Source organism: Chanodichthys erythropterus, chromosome 3 (assembly GCF_024489055.1).
Source record: "Chanodichthys erythropterus isolate Z2021 chromosome 3, ASM2448905v1, whole genome shotgun sequence".
In the NCBI taxonomy this organism is placed as follows: Eukaryota; Metazoa; Chordata; class Actinopteri; order Cypriniformes; family Xenocyprididae; genus Chanodichthys; species Chanodichthys erythropterus.
Genome location: NC_090223.1, coordinates 67,035,961 through 67,051,245, shown reverse-complemented (window position 1 = coordinate 67,051,245; position 15,285 = coordinate 67,035,961). Strand labels below are relative to the sequence as shown.

General features: G+C 40.5%; 2 protein-coding genes across 2 annotated transcripts in view; one reads left to right on the top strand and one right to left on the bottom strand.

Moving 5' to 3' along the window:
* Positions 1–15,285, top strand: part of LOC137005952 (gastrula zinc finger protein XlCGF57.1-like) — a 779,808-nt gene that overhangs the window by 590,851 nt on the left and 173,672 nt on the right. The gene's annotated exons all lie outside the window — the stretch shown is intronic.
* The window catches only part of LOC137005805 (zinc finger protein 721-like), a 73,171-nt gene that overhangs the window by 17,801 nt on the left and 40,085 nt on the right, over positions 1–15,285 (bottom strand). The window contains exons 6-8 of the mRNA XM_067366473.1: positions 6,810–7,061; positions 6,112–6,725; positions 3,068–4,049 (exon numbers count right to left, since the gene is read on the bottom strand). Coding sequence (XP_067222574.1) covers positions 3,068–4,049; positions 6,112–6,725; positions 6,810–7,061 — 1,848 coding nt within the window. The remainder of the gene's footprint in view (positions 1–3,067; positions 4,050–6,111; positions 6,726–6,809; positions 7,062–15,285) is intronic.

Sequence of the window (15,285 nt, the reverse complement as noted above, 5' to 3'; positions counted from 1 at the left end):
TTTCAGCAGATCGTACAGGGGGCAAGCAATTTTTGAAAAGTCTTTTAATGTAAGGCCGGTAGTAGCTTAGCAAGTCTAAGATCTTCCTCAATTCTCCAACTGTGGTGGGTCTCTTGTCCTTCATTGCTGTCACTGCTACGGTATCTGATGGATCCATCCTGCTCCCTTCCTTTGAAACTATCCTTTCCAAGTAGCGGACCTCATCTTTGAACAACTCAAATTTTTTGGGCTTCAATTTCACTCCATGTGACCGCAACCACTGTAAGACTTTTTACTTACTGCCTCAACATGCTCGTCAAAGGATTTTGTGAAGACTAAGATGTCGTCCAGGTAGGGTACACGTATGTCATCTCTTAGTCCTTCCAAGCATCCTTCCATTGCTGGAATAAAGCACTTTCTGGTGACATAAAACCTTGATGGTATGCCTTCCCTTGGTCTAACAAAGACAAACATTTATTTCCTCCCAAGCCATCCAGTATGTCCTGTACTCTTGGAATCGGATGGCGGTTTTCCTGTTGACGTCTCTGTAATCAATGCACAATCTCAGACTGACATCTTTTTTATGACACACACAACTGGGGACAAATAAGGCAAATCCACCCCTGGGCGATCAAATCATAAAGATAATCTTTCATTTCTTACCCCTGGCTGTCTCTGAACTGGGTTAATCTCATTCACGTTTACATCTGTTGAGATTATTACACTCAATTTCTCATTTATGGCTAGCAGTTCCGCCATGCCTCCATCCTCAAGTTCCTTCAGCTCCTTTTGTAGCAGATAACTACTTAGAAGACTGGCTAGGAAAGGCACGTGACATTAGTTTCTGGCTCAATTTCAAGGAACTGACTTAGTTCAATTATTCTCTTTATTAGAGAATAACACTCTCTGATGTAACCAACCTGAGGATGCATTTATCCAGCTGTAATTCATCCAGACCTTTTTATATAAAGGAGATAAATCCTCCGATTGAATCAGCTCTACCTCATAAACCAATCACATTACAGCCTCGACTCACTGAATCACTTCAGAAAAGCATTTTATCGTTGGAAACTCCAAAAATATATAAACCCAAAATCCACGTTTAAAATGGAAAAATGAACAGATTCGGCACACACATTAGCAGCCCAATACCTACAGTACTGTGTGAACTGACTATATGTGCATATTTTTACCTGTTGAAGTCTGTATGGTTATATGTTAACTCAGGGGTAGGCAAGTTCGGTCCTAGAGAGCCACTGTCCTGCAGAGTTTAGCTCCAACCCTGAAAAAAACACTCACCTGCCTTTAGCCTTAGTAATCCTGAAGAACTTGATTAGCTTGTTCAGGTGTGTTTGATTAAGGTTGGAGCTAAACTCTGCAGGACAGCAGCTCTCTAGGACCGAACTTGCCTACCCCTGTGTTAACTGTTTCTGCAATTTTCTGGAGCACGCTCACATGACCACGCACATGTGCTGTGGTCATGTGACAATAAAACTGACTTGACAAAAAAGTCTCTTGGAGCAAAAGCTCAAACCGAACAGGAAGTCAGGTATTTTGAATTAACTTGCCTTTTTTTTTGCCATTTCCAGACATTGTACTTTAACAAACTCTTCCTAGAGCTTTAACCAGATCAATGTCATATTTGGTCAGTCTAATCTAAAGGCCTTCACAACATTAAATTGCGAAGATCTAGAGTTTTTGCTGAATGGCATGTCTGTGGTGGCCTGACACGGTTTGATTTTTTGTCATGAAACAGGAAGCTGTTGCAACTCAGGTATACAATGTCCGATCTGCCCCAAACTGTTTTATTAGAGTCCTAGCCTAAAGATACAAACTTGGCAATATTCAGTTACAGTCATAGCGCCACCTGCGGGGAGCAGGAAATGACATGTTTTACACTGTCATTAACTCCTCATAGAGATTTAACCAGATCAGTATCAAATGTTATCAGTCTAATCTTAAGACCTTGGTGATGTTACTTTACAAAGAGTTTTCGTTGAAGGGTGTGTCTGTGGCAGCCTGACAAAGTCAGATGTTTCACCATGAAGGAAGAAGCTGTTGTAACTCAAGCATACCATGTCTGATCTGCTCCAAACTTCACATCTGTGATAAGAGTCCTGGCCTAAAGACATCTTTATGACAATATTCAGTTAGTTGTAGCGCCACCTGTTGGCAGCAGGAAGTGTGCTACTTTGCCTTAATTCTCCTGTATTTACTTGCTTATATGCATGTCGTCCACTATTCACTCTTTTCCTAAGGACAACGGGTGGCGGTTAGCCCGGGTGCGAGGGCCCTTTCAGCGCTGCTTGCAGCTTTAATTAACATTACATTTGCGACTCGCGAGTATGACTCTCACTCGGCTTGTGAATATGTATAACTTGCACACAGCCACTTAAAAACTGCTCACAAGCTTCTATGGGTTTGATTTTGGTTGTCATTTGTTGAAATAAATACAAAAAGAAATGTGTTGTGTCTGTCTGCTGAATGCCCATTCGATTCTCCATGGCCATATGGGAAAGTGAATATTTACAGTTACATTTACACCCTACCAACAAAGAAATGGATCGACTTCAGTCAGCTTGTTGAACACATTTATTTATTCCGACATTTTCTACCACATGATGGGTGACGTAGCAGCGCGTGACACTGTTCTAATGGTAACCAGATCAACATTGTAAACAGAATTCTATAAAACTGAAGTGAAAACACCAAATTATCATTCAATGGGATAAATATCTTCTGTTTCCTGCAGACGATACCATGAAGAATGTTAATATTTAACCAAGTCAAAAACATATAAAGTAAGCAGGTTCCATATTCATTTCAGTATCAGCAGACACAAAATGCTATAAAAAGGTGACAACTTTTAAAGTAAAAAAACAAAAAACAAAAAATGACAAATGAAAAAAATCACATGTGTATGGCTTCTCTTCAGTACTCTCCAGTGTGAATATTCATGTGTCCCCTAAGGCTTTTTCGTTTTTATCCGAATTTATTTAAATGTCATTTTGGTGATCAAAGATGAGTTTTAAATAAAATATTTGACCAAAGGGGGACTTTAAGGCTTTTCTCCAGTGTGAGCACTCATGTGGGCTGTAAGGCTTTTTTTCCAACTGAAACTCTTTCCACACTGTTGACAGTTGTAAGGCTTTTCTCCAGTGTGAATTATCATGTGGGCTGTAAGGTATCCTGTCTCATTAAAACTCTTTCCACATTGTTGGCAGGTGTAAGGCTTTTCTCCAGTGTGAATTCTCATGTGGACTTTAAGGTGTCCTTTTTGACTGAAACTCTGTCCACATTGCTGGCAGGTGAAAGGTTTCTCTCCAGTGTGAGCTCTTATGTGGACTTCAAGCTTTCCTTTTCCACTGAAACTCTTTCCACACTGTTGGCAGGTGAATTGGCTCAGTCCAGTGTGAATTCTCATGTGGACTATAAGGCCTTCTTTTTGACTAAAACTCTGTCCACACTCTTGACAGGTAAATGGGCTCTCTCCAGTGTGAATTCTCATGTGGGCTATAAGGCTTTCTTTTCGATTGAAACTCTTTCCACACTCTTGACAGGTATGAGGTTTTTCTCCAGTGTGAATTCTCATGTGGGCTGTAAGGCTTCCTTTGTCACGGAAACTATTTCCACACTGTTGGCAGATGTAAGGCTTTTCTCCAGTGTGAATTCTCATGTGGATTTCAAGGCTTCCTTTTCGATTGAATCTCTTTCCACACTGTTGGCAGGTAAATGGGCTCTCATTAATGTGAATTCTCATGTGGCCGTTAAGGTTTCCTTTTTGTGTGAAACTCTTTCCACATTGTTGGCAGGTGTAAGCCTTCTCTCCAGTGTGAACTCTAATGTGGGCTGTAAGGCTTCCTTTTTGACTGAAACTCTGTCCACACTGTTGGCAGGTGTAAGGCTTTTCTCCAGTGTGAATTCTCATGTGGACTTTAAGCATGTCTTTACGTATGAAACTCTGTCCACATTGTTGGCAGGTGTAAGGCTTTTCTCCAGTGTGAACTCTCAAGTGGACTTGAAGGTTTCTATGTTGATTAAAAGTCTTTCCACACTGTTGGCAGGTGAAATAACTTCTAGTTTCTGTCTTTTGAGCTCCTTTTTGTGAAGAAACCCGTGTTGATTTTTCTCCAGTCGTAAAATTATAATGTTTTTCCTCTTCTTTTTCATTAAGTTCATGACTCGCTTCTTTCAGTGCCATTAGGTCTAGAGCAAAAATAGACAAAACAATTTAGACATTTAAAGCATCAAAACCAACAACATGTATGATCTATACCAGGGGTCTCAATCTTAAACTGGCTGGGGGCTGTTGCTGTAATTGACACCTCATAGGAGGGCCATTTTAACATTCAAGCACAAGAAAGCACAACATTTCTGGAAAACTACTTTCCTTTGTATTATTTCTCATTTACTTCAAATTTCATTACTAAAATATTTCTGCCATACTTAAAAAAATGTAAACAGCACTGTCTATCATTGTTACATACAGTATTAGTTTTTAACATTTGCAAATATTTTCCCTTACTTTATTTTAGCTTACATTACATCAAAATCTTGCACTGATCAATACTGAACTAATGTAATACCTGAATACATTTGTACACTATTGCCAGACACCTGCAGTGCTTCTGCTCACACAGCTGAGCCACAATTGCCCTAGATGCCGTTTGAGCATCTGTAACGTTTATTGGTAGCGTCGGACATGTTTTGGTGGTTTAAATCGACGTTCGCGAAGCACCTGTGATGTGGCGCGCTTGTTTTTCCAGGCGCAGAGCGGGATTTTATTTTTTTATTTCCATATAAATATATCTAGTACAAGTAGAGCTAATGCAAGGAGTAGAAAACTATTTTTCTTTTGCTGGAACGTCCTAGTCATCATGGAGAGCACAGCTAATGGTTGCATAGCAACGACAAACGTCACGGGAGTGCAAGCGCTTTGGAAAGAAGGAGAAAGCGGAGAAAGGAGAAGAAGGCATGGCCACTTATGTGAAGCAATATGTTTATGTAATCTGTATGAAAAAAGAGCCATGTCAGAAGTCCATGATTCAGCTCATTGTCCGCTAATGCGGCCACGTTAGGAGCCAGCGCTATTCAGACGCAAATTCTGAGGCAATAAATGTATACATCGTCTCAATCGTGTATTTATTGTCTTCAAAAGTGTTTTGCATAGCCATAGTTAGCGATCTCTGGCCTCTGTTAGTTCGGTTAGTTCCTGGATTGTCATATGGCCTATTCTCCTTTAGGAGGCATTTGTGGACTAAAGGTGTACAGAGCGCCCTCCGGCTGCAAGTATGAATTGAAAACACAGTATCCAGCGCTCACAGTGATGACAATAAATATTGAATAAATATTACTCCTCTGTATAGAAAATTGACATAAACATATGAGAATCCATCAATATTTCTCCAAATGTGCATGCTTTTAAGCTAAAATCCTATATGAAATGCCATAGAGGTAACATAATTGTTCAGACACTTTGCATCACAGAAATACATTATAAAGTATATAATAGAATACCATTATTTTAAATTGTAATTATATTTCACAGTATTGCTTTTTTCTGTACGTTTGATATACACCATGATGAGCTTGAGACATGATCACAGAGGGTTTTTTCACAGCCCTTCCTGACTGAAAGGCCTCATTAATATGCATTAATGATCATTATGCGATTCTTGTCTTCTCAGGTGTAAATGACCCATTATTAATGATGATTCAAGCCTCCACGCATACTGTGTTTCTTGACAAAAAGTGTCTTACAAAATTTAAATCTCTCTATTGTTTTATATGAAGGAGTAGGCAGGATAACTTTACAAAATTTTGAAGCAAAAAAATCTAGTCTACAACCTCCAATACCCAGAAGTTTTGTGAACACAGATTTAATATATATTTTTTGGCTTTATTTCAGTGACTTAAGTTTTTTCAATAACCATGCATAAATGTTATTCCTTCAAAAACACAAACATGTACATACATGTTCCTCACATATTATTGTAGCCTAGTTTGTGCTGAATACAGTGTAATGACATTTTTTCCATTAATATGTTTATGAACAACTGAGAAAAGCACAAATGTCAGGGCATGTCAAAACTTCTCCAGGCCCCAAATCAGCCTCAGACTCCAGAGGGTTAAGGCTTTTCTCCAGTGTGAGCACTCATGTGGGCTGCAAGGCTTTTTTTCCAACTGAAACTCTTTCCACACTCTTGACAGGTATGAGACTTTTCTCCAGTGTGAATTCTCATGTGGACTTTAAGGTTTCCTGTCTCATTAAAACTCTTTCCACACTGTTGGCAGGTGTAAGGCTTTTCTCCAGTGTGAGTTCTCATGTGGACTTTAAGGTGTCCTCTTTGACTGAAACTCTGTCCACATTGCTGGCAGGTGAAAGGTTTCTCTCCAGTGTGAATTCTTATGTGGATTTCAAGCTTTCCTTTTCCACTGAAACTCTTTCCACACTGTTGGCAGGTGAATTGGCTCAGTCTAGTGTGAATTCTCATGTGGACTATAAGGCCTTCTTTTTGAATAAAACTCTGTCCACACTCTTGACAGGTGAATGGGCTCTCTCCAGTGTGATTATTCATGTGGGCTATAAGGCCTTCTTTTCGATTAAAACTCTGTCCACACTCTTGACAGGTATGAGTCTTTTCTCCAATGTGAGTTCTCATGTGGGCTGTAAGGTTTCCTTTGTCACTGAAACTCTTTCCACACTGTTGGCAGATGTAAGGCTTTTCTCCAGTATGAATTCTCATGTGGATTTCAAGGCTTCCTTTTCGATTGAATCTCTTTCCACACTGTTGGCAGGTAAATGGGCTCTCATTAATGTGAATTCTCATGTGGCCGTTAAGGTTTCCTTTTTGTGTGAAACTCTTTCCACATTGTTGGCAGGTGTAAGGCCTTTCTCCAGTATGAATTCTCATGTGGTCTTTAAGGCTTCCTATTTGACTGAAACTCTTTCCACACTGTTGGCAGATGTAAGGCTTTTCTCCAGTGTGAATTCTCATGTGGACTTTAAGCATGTCTTTACGTATGAAACTCTTTCCACACTGTTGGCAGGTGTAAGCCTTCTCTCCAGTGTGAACTCTCAAGTGGACTTGAAGGTTTCTATGTTGACTAAAAGTCTTTCCACACTGTTGGCAGGTTAAATAACTTTTAGTTTCTGTCTTTTGAGCTCCTGTTTGTGAAGAAACCTGTTTTGATCTTTCTTCAGTTATCAAATTATAATGTTTTTTCTCTTCTTTTTCATTAGGTTCAAGACTCGCCCCTCTCAGTGCCATTAGGTCTAGGGCAAAAATAGACAAAACAATTTAGACATTTAAAGCATCAAAACCAACAACATGTATGATCTATACCAGGGGTCTCAATCTTAAATTGGCTGGGGGCCATTGCTGTGATTGACACCTCATAGGAGGGCCATTTTAACATTCAAGCACAAGAAAGTGCAACATTTCTGAAAAACTACTTTCCTTTGCATTATTTCTCATTTACTTCAAATTTCATTACTAAAATATTTTTGCCATACTTAAAAAAATGTAAACAGTAACAGTAAACCGTTTGAGCATCTGTAACGTTTATTGGTAGCATCGGACACGTGTAGGTGATTTAAAATCGACGTTTGTGATTTGTGTGAGTGCTTTTACTATAACTTAGGCATTCATGCTCATAAAAGAAGCGATGTGGTCGCGAAGCACCTGCGATGTGGTGCGCTTGTTTTTCCTGGCACAGAGCGGGATTTTATTTCTTATCTCCATATAAATATATCTAGTACTAGTAGAGCTAATGCAAGGAGTAGAAAACTATTTTTCTTTTGCTGAAACGTCCTAGTCATCATGGAGAGCACAGCTAATGGTTGGATAGCAACGACAAATGTCACGGGAGTGCAAGCGCTTTGGAAAGAAGGAGAAAGCAGAGAAAGGAGAAGAAGGCACGGCCACTTATGTGATGCAATATGTGAATTGCCTGCTAAATTATTATTAAGGGCCCAGATTAGGTTTTATTTTTTAGATAAGTTACAGGCCACATGGAGTGGGGGCCGTAAATGGCCTGAGGGCCGGCAGTTTGAGACCACTGATCTATACCCTATCCTATCCAATGGATTAGGGATGGGCAGCTTTGGTATTGGAGGACCACCGTTTTGCAGAGTTAAGTTTCATCCCTAATCAAATACACCTGCCTGTAATTTTCAAGCATTTTCTGAAGACTTGAGGCTGATTTATACTTCTGTGTTGCGTGTACCCTGTAGGTATAGCCTAGGCTGTGAGTGCCACACGTAGCTTACAATGTAGCCTGACGTGCACCTCTTCGAAAATGTAACAACGCATCAATTCTACACAGACCGCAAGCATTATGATTGGTCTTTTGGAACCCTTCCCTTGGGTCAAAAAATTGGTGCAGGGCAATAGGAGAAAAGTGAGTGTTTTCAACTTCCATGGGAATGAAAAAAACCTCGGTTTCAGGGGACACATGCAGACAAACTGCAAAAAAAGTTGTAACCTATTTGCTGCTTCTCTGCCGCCTCTATTTGTAAGCTTCTCTGACAACGTACATGACAAGCTGCTTCTTCTTTGGCCTTGATGCTCAACATGACCGTGGACACTGCCTACCAGTGGTCTGCATGCACGTCGACACGGACAACAACACAGAAGTATAAATGAAAACAGACGCATAGCCTGCGGTGCAGAGGCTCCGGCGTAGATCTGACACAGATCTGGGGCAGTCGTGGCCTAATGGAAAGAGAGTCAGACTTGTAACCCAAAGGTCATGGGTTCGAGTCTCAGGTCCGGCAGGGATTGTCGGTGAGGGGAGTGAATGTCCAGCGCTCTCCTCACCTTCAATACCACGACTGAGGTGAGACCCTTGAGCAAGGCACCGTACCCCCAACTGCTCCCCGGGCGCCGCAGCAATGGCTGCCCACTGCTCCGGGTGTGTGTTCACGGTGTGTGTGTTCACTGCTGTGTGTGTGCACTTGGATGGGTTAAATGCAGAGCACAAATTCCTAGTATGGGTCACCATACTTGGCCACATGTCACTTCACTTTCACTTTCACACAAAAGTATAAATCAGCCTTTACGATTAAATAATGGGGTTGGGTTAAATTTTGCAGGTGTGTTTGATCAGGGATGGAGCTAAACTCTGCAGAATAGTGTTGCTCCAGGACCAGAGTTGCCCATCCCATCTATAGACCTTATACTCAATACACCAGTGGTTTTCAAACCTGGTAAAAAGGGACCCACCACTGCACATTTTGTATGTATCCTTTATTTATCACATCTGGTGAAGATCATCAGCTTGTTAGAAGATTGCTGACATTGATGGAGGAATTTGCAAACTACAATTCCTGTTTGTCATTAAGGTTTGTCACTGTAAATGTTTCTCTTTGTGAGGTTTGGTTTGGAGTGGCTGAAATGCATCTTTACGCACAACTGTCAGCCTGCATGGAGAGCTTCCTGAGAATCCAGAGACACCAGCAGCTTCAAATACCTGTTTGCTGCTCAACACTGGCTTTTTTAGAGCTGCCCTTTTAATACAATTTTTTTTTTTGACAGGAACTTTCATTAATAAGCCTTTATTTGATCGAGTTCTGCTGTGCTGTAAATCACTCACAAATTTTATGATAATTTGATAATCTCCATTCAGTTTCACACAGTATTAGTTGTTTTTTTAATGCCTTTTGCACAATATTGCACCATTTCATGCTTTTCCTCTTCAGAAATATCTTTCTTCCTCCCCATATTGCATGAGAACTGTGACTTGCTTAATAATGTGGAATAACCTCGAAGTAGGGTTTCCATAGATCTGGCAAATTATTTTGTCTGAGATTGATACCAGTTATCTAAAAAGACTAGCCTGACGTGGTCATACTCAATTCTAGTTCGAATATGAGTCTGATACTGCTCCATTGGGCTTTGATTATGGGGGCGTATTTCAACCGATCCAGGAAAGACCTCAATTGGATAGACCTACAACCAATCAGAGCTACAGAGTAAGTGACGTATGTTGAGCAACGCATAGTTGTCAACAGAACTCTTCTTGGCGACCATCGGGGCCAGCTGATAAAACAAACTTTCGCTGAATCCTGTAGGAAGGACGGCACAGACATCTTTCCCATTGACAAATGGGTTGATCGTGGTCCTCTGTTCTTTTAAATTTAATGCGCTGTTGATATCTTCTATAACGGATGCGATGGCGGAATCTATACATCTCAGTTCTTCAACAACAGCCATCATTGTTGTAAACTAATTGACCTTTCGCAAAGACTCGCCCCCCTTAGTTACTGTTGCTTTGTCCGACAAGCCGTGGCGCTGTCACGCCACACAGAGTGGAAAATACATTGCGGAGCAAAGAGGAAACTGACAACACATCGGTTACTTATGATATTAAACAAAGTCCCAGCTTTCAAACTGTGTAGTTATTAAAAAATTCAAACAATAAAACCCGTTTTGTGGCTCTTTAATGTGTTGTGACCATGATCGTGACAGATTGCTGTAGCGCCTCAGCTCAAGAGGCTCGTTAACCGATCATCTCTTCCTACGAGTCCATTTATAGCATCAAATAAACATGAATGAACATGAGAATGAATGTTGTTTCAAAAGCGGAAAGACGTCAATATGCACAATTTTTCAAGTTTAACTCCACCGATGTTAATCTTCTAACTCCTGACTGCTTTGTCGGACAAAATAGCGGATGCGGCGTTCTGATTGGTTAGATCGCTTGTCAATCAAACTCCTCAAGCGCTCTTTGATGACGTGGCTGATTACGTTTCTGGTGATAATCTGTCAATCATCGCCCTGACAATGTGATTGGTCTGAACAGTTTCTGTTCGGGCATAATTACTCCTCTACGGATCGAGTCCAGACCGAACTCCCCGACCTCAAAATGTTGTGGGCGGGGCTAAGTTCGGCTGGCATCCAAGCTATAAAAAGACATGAGCTGTGTCCCAATTCAGGGTCCGCGCACTTCGAAGTGCATGAAAGGGGTGGGGTTTTGGAGTGGAGTGTTGCCAGGTCTGCACAACAAAACCATCCCAAAAGTAGCGTAATCACAGCACAAGTGTAAAAGTACCCCAATCCCAGACATGGCAACAATGAGCCGAGCGTCGTTACATGGGTAGCGGCTGTGTGACAGACAGCTGACAGTTGACGTTTGTGTGTGCATTTTAAAGTTTATGACTTTCTATTGGGCTTTGACATGCTTCACTGCCGGCGACGACGGGACACTGGACAAAAATATGTATGGTTAAAACCCCTTAACCTGCACCGGATCGCTGGGGGGTTGACGTTTTTTTGCAGTTGTGTACTTTTATTAACTTTTGTTTTATAGAAAATATTCAATCAACTATCACAATCTATGCATCATTTGAAAGCATTTGCAATAAATACCCCAGAGAGGAAAGTGTTAAATTAAATCATAAAGGACCGGACATTTAAACATTAGCATAATATTAGCGGTACTCATCTTTCATCTCCTCTCTTTTAGATCAGATCGGACGAATCCAAGAAAATACAGCATACATTCAGTTCAATTCAATTCAAATTTATTTGTATAGCGCTTTTCACGATACATATTTCAAAGCAGCTTTACAGAAAATGGATGTCAACATTACAATTTAAAGAATGTAGTTAGCAAATAATATACTTTAGGTAATTACAATCACTGTTAGCAGTTTAACTGAAGGTAGAAGTAATGACCTCCTTGAAAATGAATTACATTAACAATAAATTAGGATATAGAGATTGTGCAATGTGAATGTTGATCTAGATGATTGCGTCTCCTGAAGTCCTCGCAGGAGCTGGCGCCGTCTCTTCACAGGTGATGGTCATCTGAGGTCTTCTTAAGAGGCTGGATACAAACTGAAGCTGATGTACTCTCTAGTCACCTCAGGGCGGGTGTCCCGAGGTAAAACAGTAAAGCAAAAGGAGAATAATTAGCGTAGCTGCTGTTCAAAACTTTAAGCAAAGATAGTCATGTGCAGTTGATCTGGTATGAGATGCATTATGTGAATGCTTGGCTAAAGAGATGCGTCTTTAATCTAGATTTAAACTGGGTGAGCGAGTCTGAGCCCCGAACATTATCAGGAAGGCTATTCCAGATTTTAGGAGCCAAATGTGAAAACGCTCTCCCTCCTTTAGTGGACTTAGATATCCTAGGTACAACCAGAAGTCCAGAGTTTTGTGATCTTAAAGAGCGTGAAGGATTGTAGGGCGATAGAAGATCAGTTAAGTACACAGGAGCTAAACCATTTAGAGCCTTATAGGTCATTAGCAATACTTTATAATCGATACGGAACTTAATAGGTAACCAGTGTAGAGATGATAAGATTGGTGTTATATGATCATATTTTCTTGACCTGGTAAGAACTCTAACAGCTGCATTTTGTACTAATTGTAGCTTGTTTATTGAGGAAGCAGGACAACCAGCTAATAATGCATTACAGTAATCTAGTCGAGACGTCGTGAAAGCATGAACTAACTTTTCTGCATCAGAAATAGATAACATATTCCGTATTTTAGCAATGTTTCTGAGGTGGAAGAAGGCTGTTTTTGTAACATATGAAATATGATTTTCAAAGGACAAGTTGCCGTCTAATATAACACTCAGGTCTTTAACTGTCGAGGATGGAGTAACAGAACATCCTTCTAAATGCAGATTGTAGTCTGAGAGATTCTGTGTACAGGTTTTTGGTTCCAATAAGTAATACTTCAGTCTTATCTGAATTTAATAGAAGAAAATTACTAGTCATCCAATGTTTCTTTAACACACTCTGTCAGTTTCGATAATTTAGAGATTTCATCTGGTCGTGATGATATATATAACTGAGTATCATCGGCATAGCAGTGGAAACTAATCCCATGTTTTCTTATAATATTGCCGAGTGGCAGCATGTAGATTGAAAATAGCAGAGGTCCTAACACAGATCCTTGCGGCACTCCATAGTTTACTATTGTTATCTTAGATTTTTCCCCGTTTATATAAACAAAATTGTGACGGTCTGATAGGTACGACCTAAACCCCCGTAAAGCCTGGCCCTGAATACCAGTGTAATATTGTAGTCGATCTAGGAGTATTTTATGATCTATAGTGTCAATCGCAGCACTGAGATCAAGTAACACTAGTATTGAGACACAGCCTTGGTCAGAAGCTAGAAGCAAGTCGTTTGTAATTTTAGCGAGCGCAGTTTCTGTGCTATGATGAGACCTGAATCCTGACTGAAATTTTTTTTCATAGATAGTTTTTTTGCAAGAAGGAGCACAATTGGACTGACACCACTTTTTCTAGTATTTTAGACATAAATGGAAGATTTGAAATGGGTCTGTAATTTGCTAATACGTTTGGATCTAATTGTGGTTTCTTAATGAGAGGCTTAAACATGTCAGTGTAAGGGTCAACTCTTCAAAATGCATCCCAGTTTTTTAACCAAAACAACGAAAAAAAAAAATCGAAAAATCCTCCGTTGTTTGCATGAGCGTTTCGAGTTAGAGTAATCGATCGTGTTAATGTTTTATGAAATGTTGATTCTAACCCGTATTCCAACGTTCAAAAGCCATCTCTCCCCCGTAGTTTAGACTCTTCCGGATAAAATGACTTTGTCACTTTGTGATTGACCAAAATATCCTGGAAGCGCGTTACAGGTTGAGCAACTTGTCAATCATCGTACCTAGGTTTTTGACTAGATAAAGCCAGCCAATGCATATTCTGCAATGTTTTGATGGATGGGGGTATTGACCAACTAAAACACGATTGCAGTGATTGCAAACAGGGGTGTCAAATACATGTGCGCAATCATCCCATTCACTCGTGCACTCTTGCCATTTTACGCACGGAACGTACCGATTAGCCTTGCTTCACTACACATTTGTTATCAAAGAACGGCTTTTCTCCAAAGTAAATTTTGTCTGAGTTTCTGCATCATAGCTTGTAGACTACAGAAAAGTTTTCGTGATGTTGAGAGTGTTTTGGAGGAGGTAATGAGGAGTAGTGACGAGGAGCAGCAGAAAGACGCGGAGGGACAGCACGGTGTCGAGCGTCGATTTGTTCCAAGAGGAGATGTTTGATCATGGACTCGATCCCGTTTTAGATCGGTAAGTTTCAACACATTGTCTTTAATTTGTATATATGTTTATCATGTATTTGCAGTTTTATTTCATGTTAGCTCATTATCATGTTAGCATAAAATGACAGTGGAGGTGACTAGCAAGACACGAGGCAACACGTGTGTGTGTGTGTGTGTGTGTGTGTGTGTGTGTGTGTGTGTGTACATGTATGAATGAATATAACAATAATGGAAGGAAAGGGTTACAAGAAGTCAGGTGAAGATATGTGGAGAAAAATGTATAATTCTTACAAAGCATTTATAATTATCAGAATTATAAGCATAAGGTATTTGGCAAACATGCATTTATTATTGTAATATGAAGGAATATTGATGCTGATAATGGTTGTATATCTGTATTTGACTCAAACTGAAATCATATTTTGCTTTTTTGTGTTTTTTTTTTTTCCTGTGCTGTAAAATAGGCCTTCAACAGACACAGATGAGGAATGGAATCCAGAGTCCAATCCTGAGCGACGTAAGAGACCACAGCAGTCATCGTCATCTTCATCTCCATCTGAATCTACTTTGGCTACAAGAGGTAGAGGTACAGGGAGAGGGAGCCAGTCAGTGCCTGCTGTGTCCCTTAGCACCCCACAGGAAAGATGGCACAATGTAGATGATGAGGATATTGGACCTCCACAGCCTGTGTTTAGGCCTGCGCTTATACCTGGGCCACAGTTGGTGACAACTGCATCGTACACCGCACTGCAGTTGTTTCAGCTGTTCTTTTCAATGTCTGTTATGCAGACCATCGATCAGCACACAAATGCCTATGGGGCCAAAAATCAGCAGGAAGGACAGAAGCCATGGAATAACATCTCCGTGGAAGATTTGAAGTCTTACCTGGCGCTTGTGGTGTACATGGGTCTCGTGAAGGTCTCTGCCTTAACTGATTATTGGAGGAGGTCCCGAATCTACACTGTTCCCCTTCCTGCAGAGATCATGTCTTGTAGGAAGTTTATAACCATTTCAAACTTTCTTCATCTTAGCAATCCTCAGGAAGACGAAGAAAATGAAAAGAAGAAGAGAACAGCAGCCTATGACCGCTTGGGGAAGATCAAGCCTCTCTATGACAACATTAGGGATGCCTGCAGGTCATTTTTTCATCCAAATCAGAATATATCCATAGATGAGAGGATGGTGGCAACCAAGGCAAGGTCTGGACTCAAGCAATACATGTAGAACAAACCCACTAAATCGGGCTACAAGCTGTTTGTCTT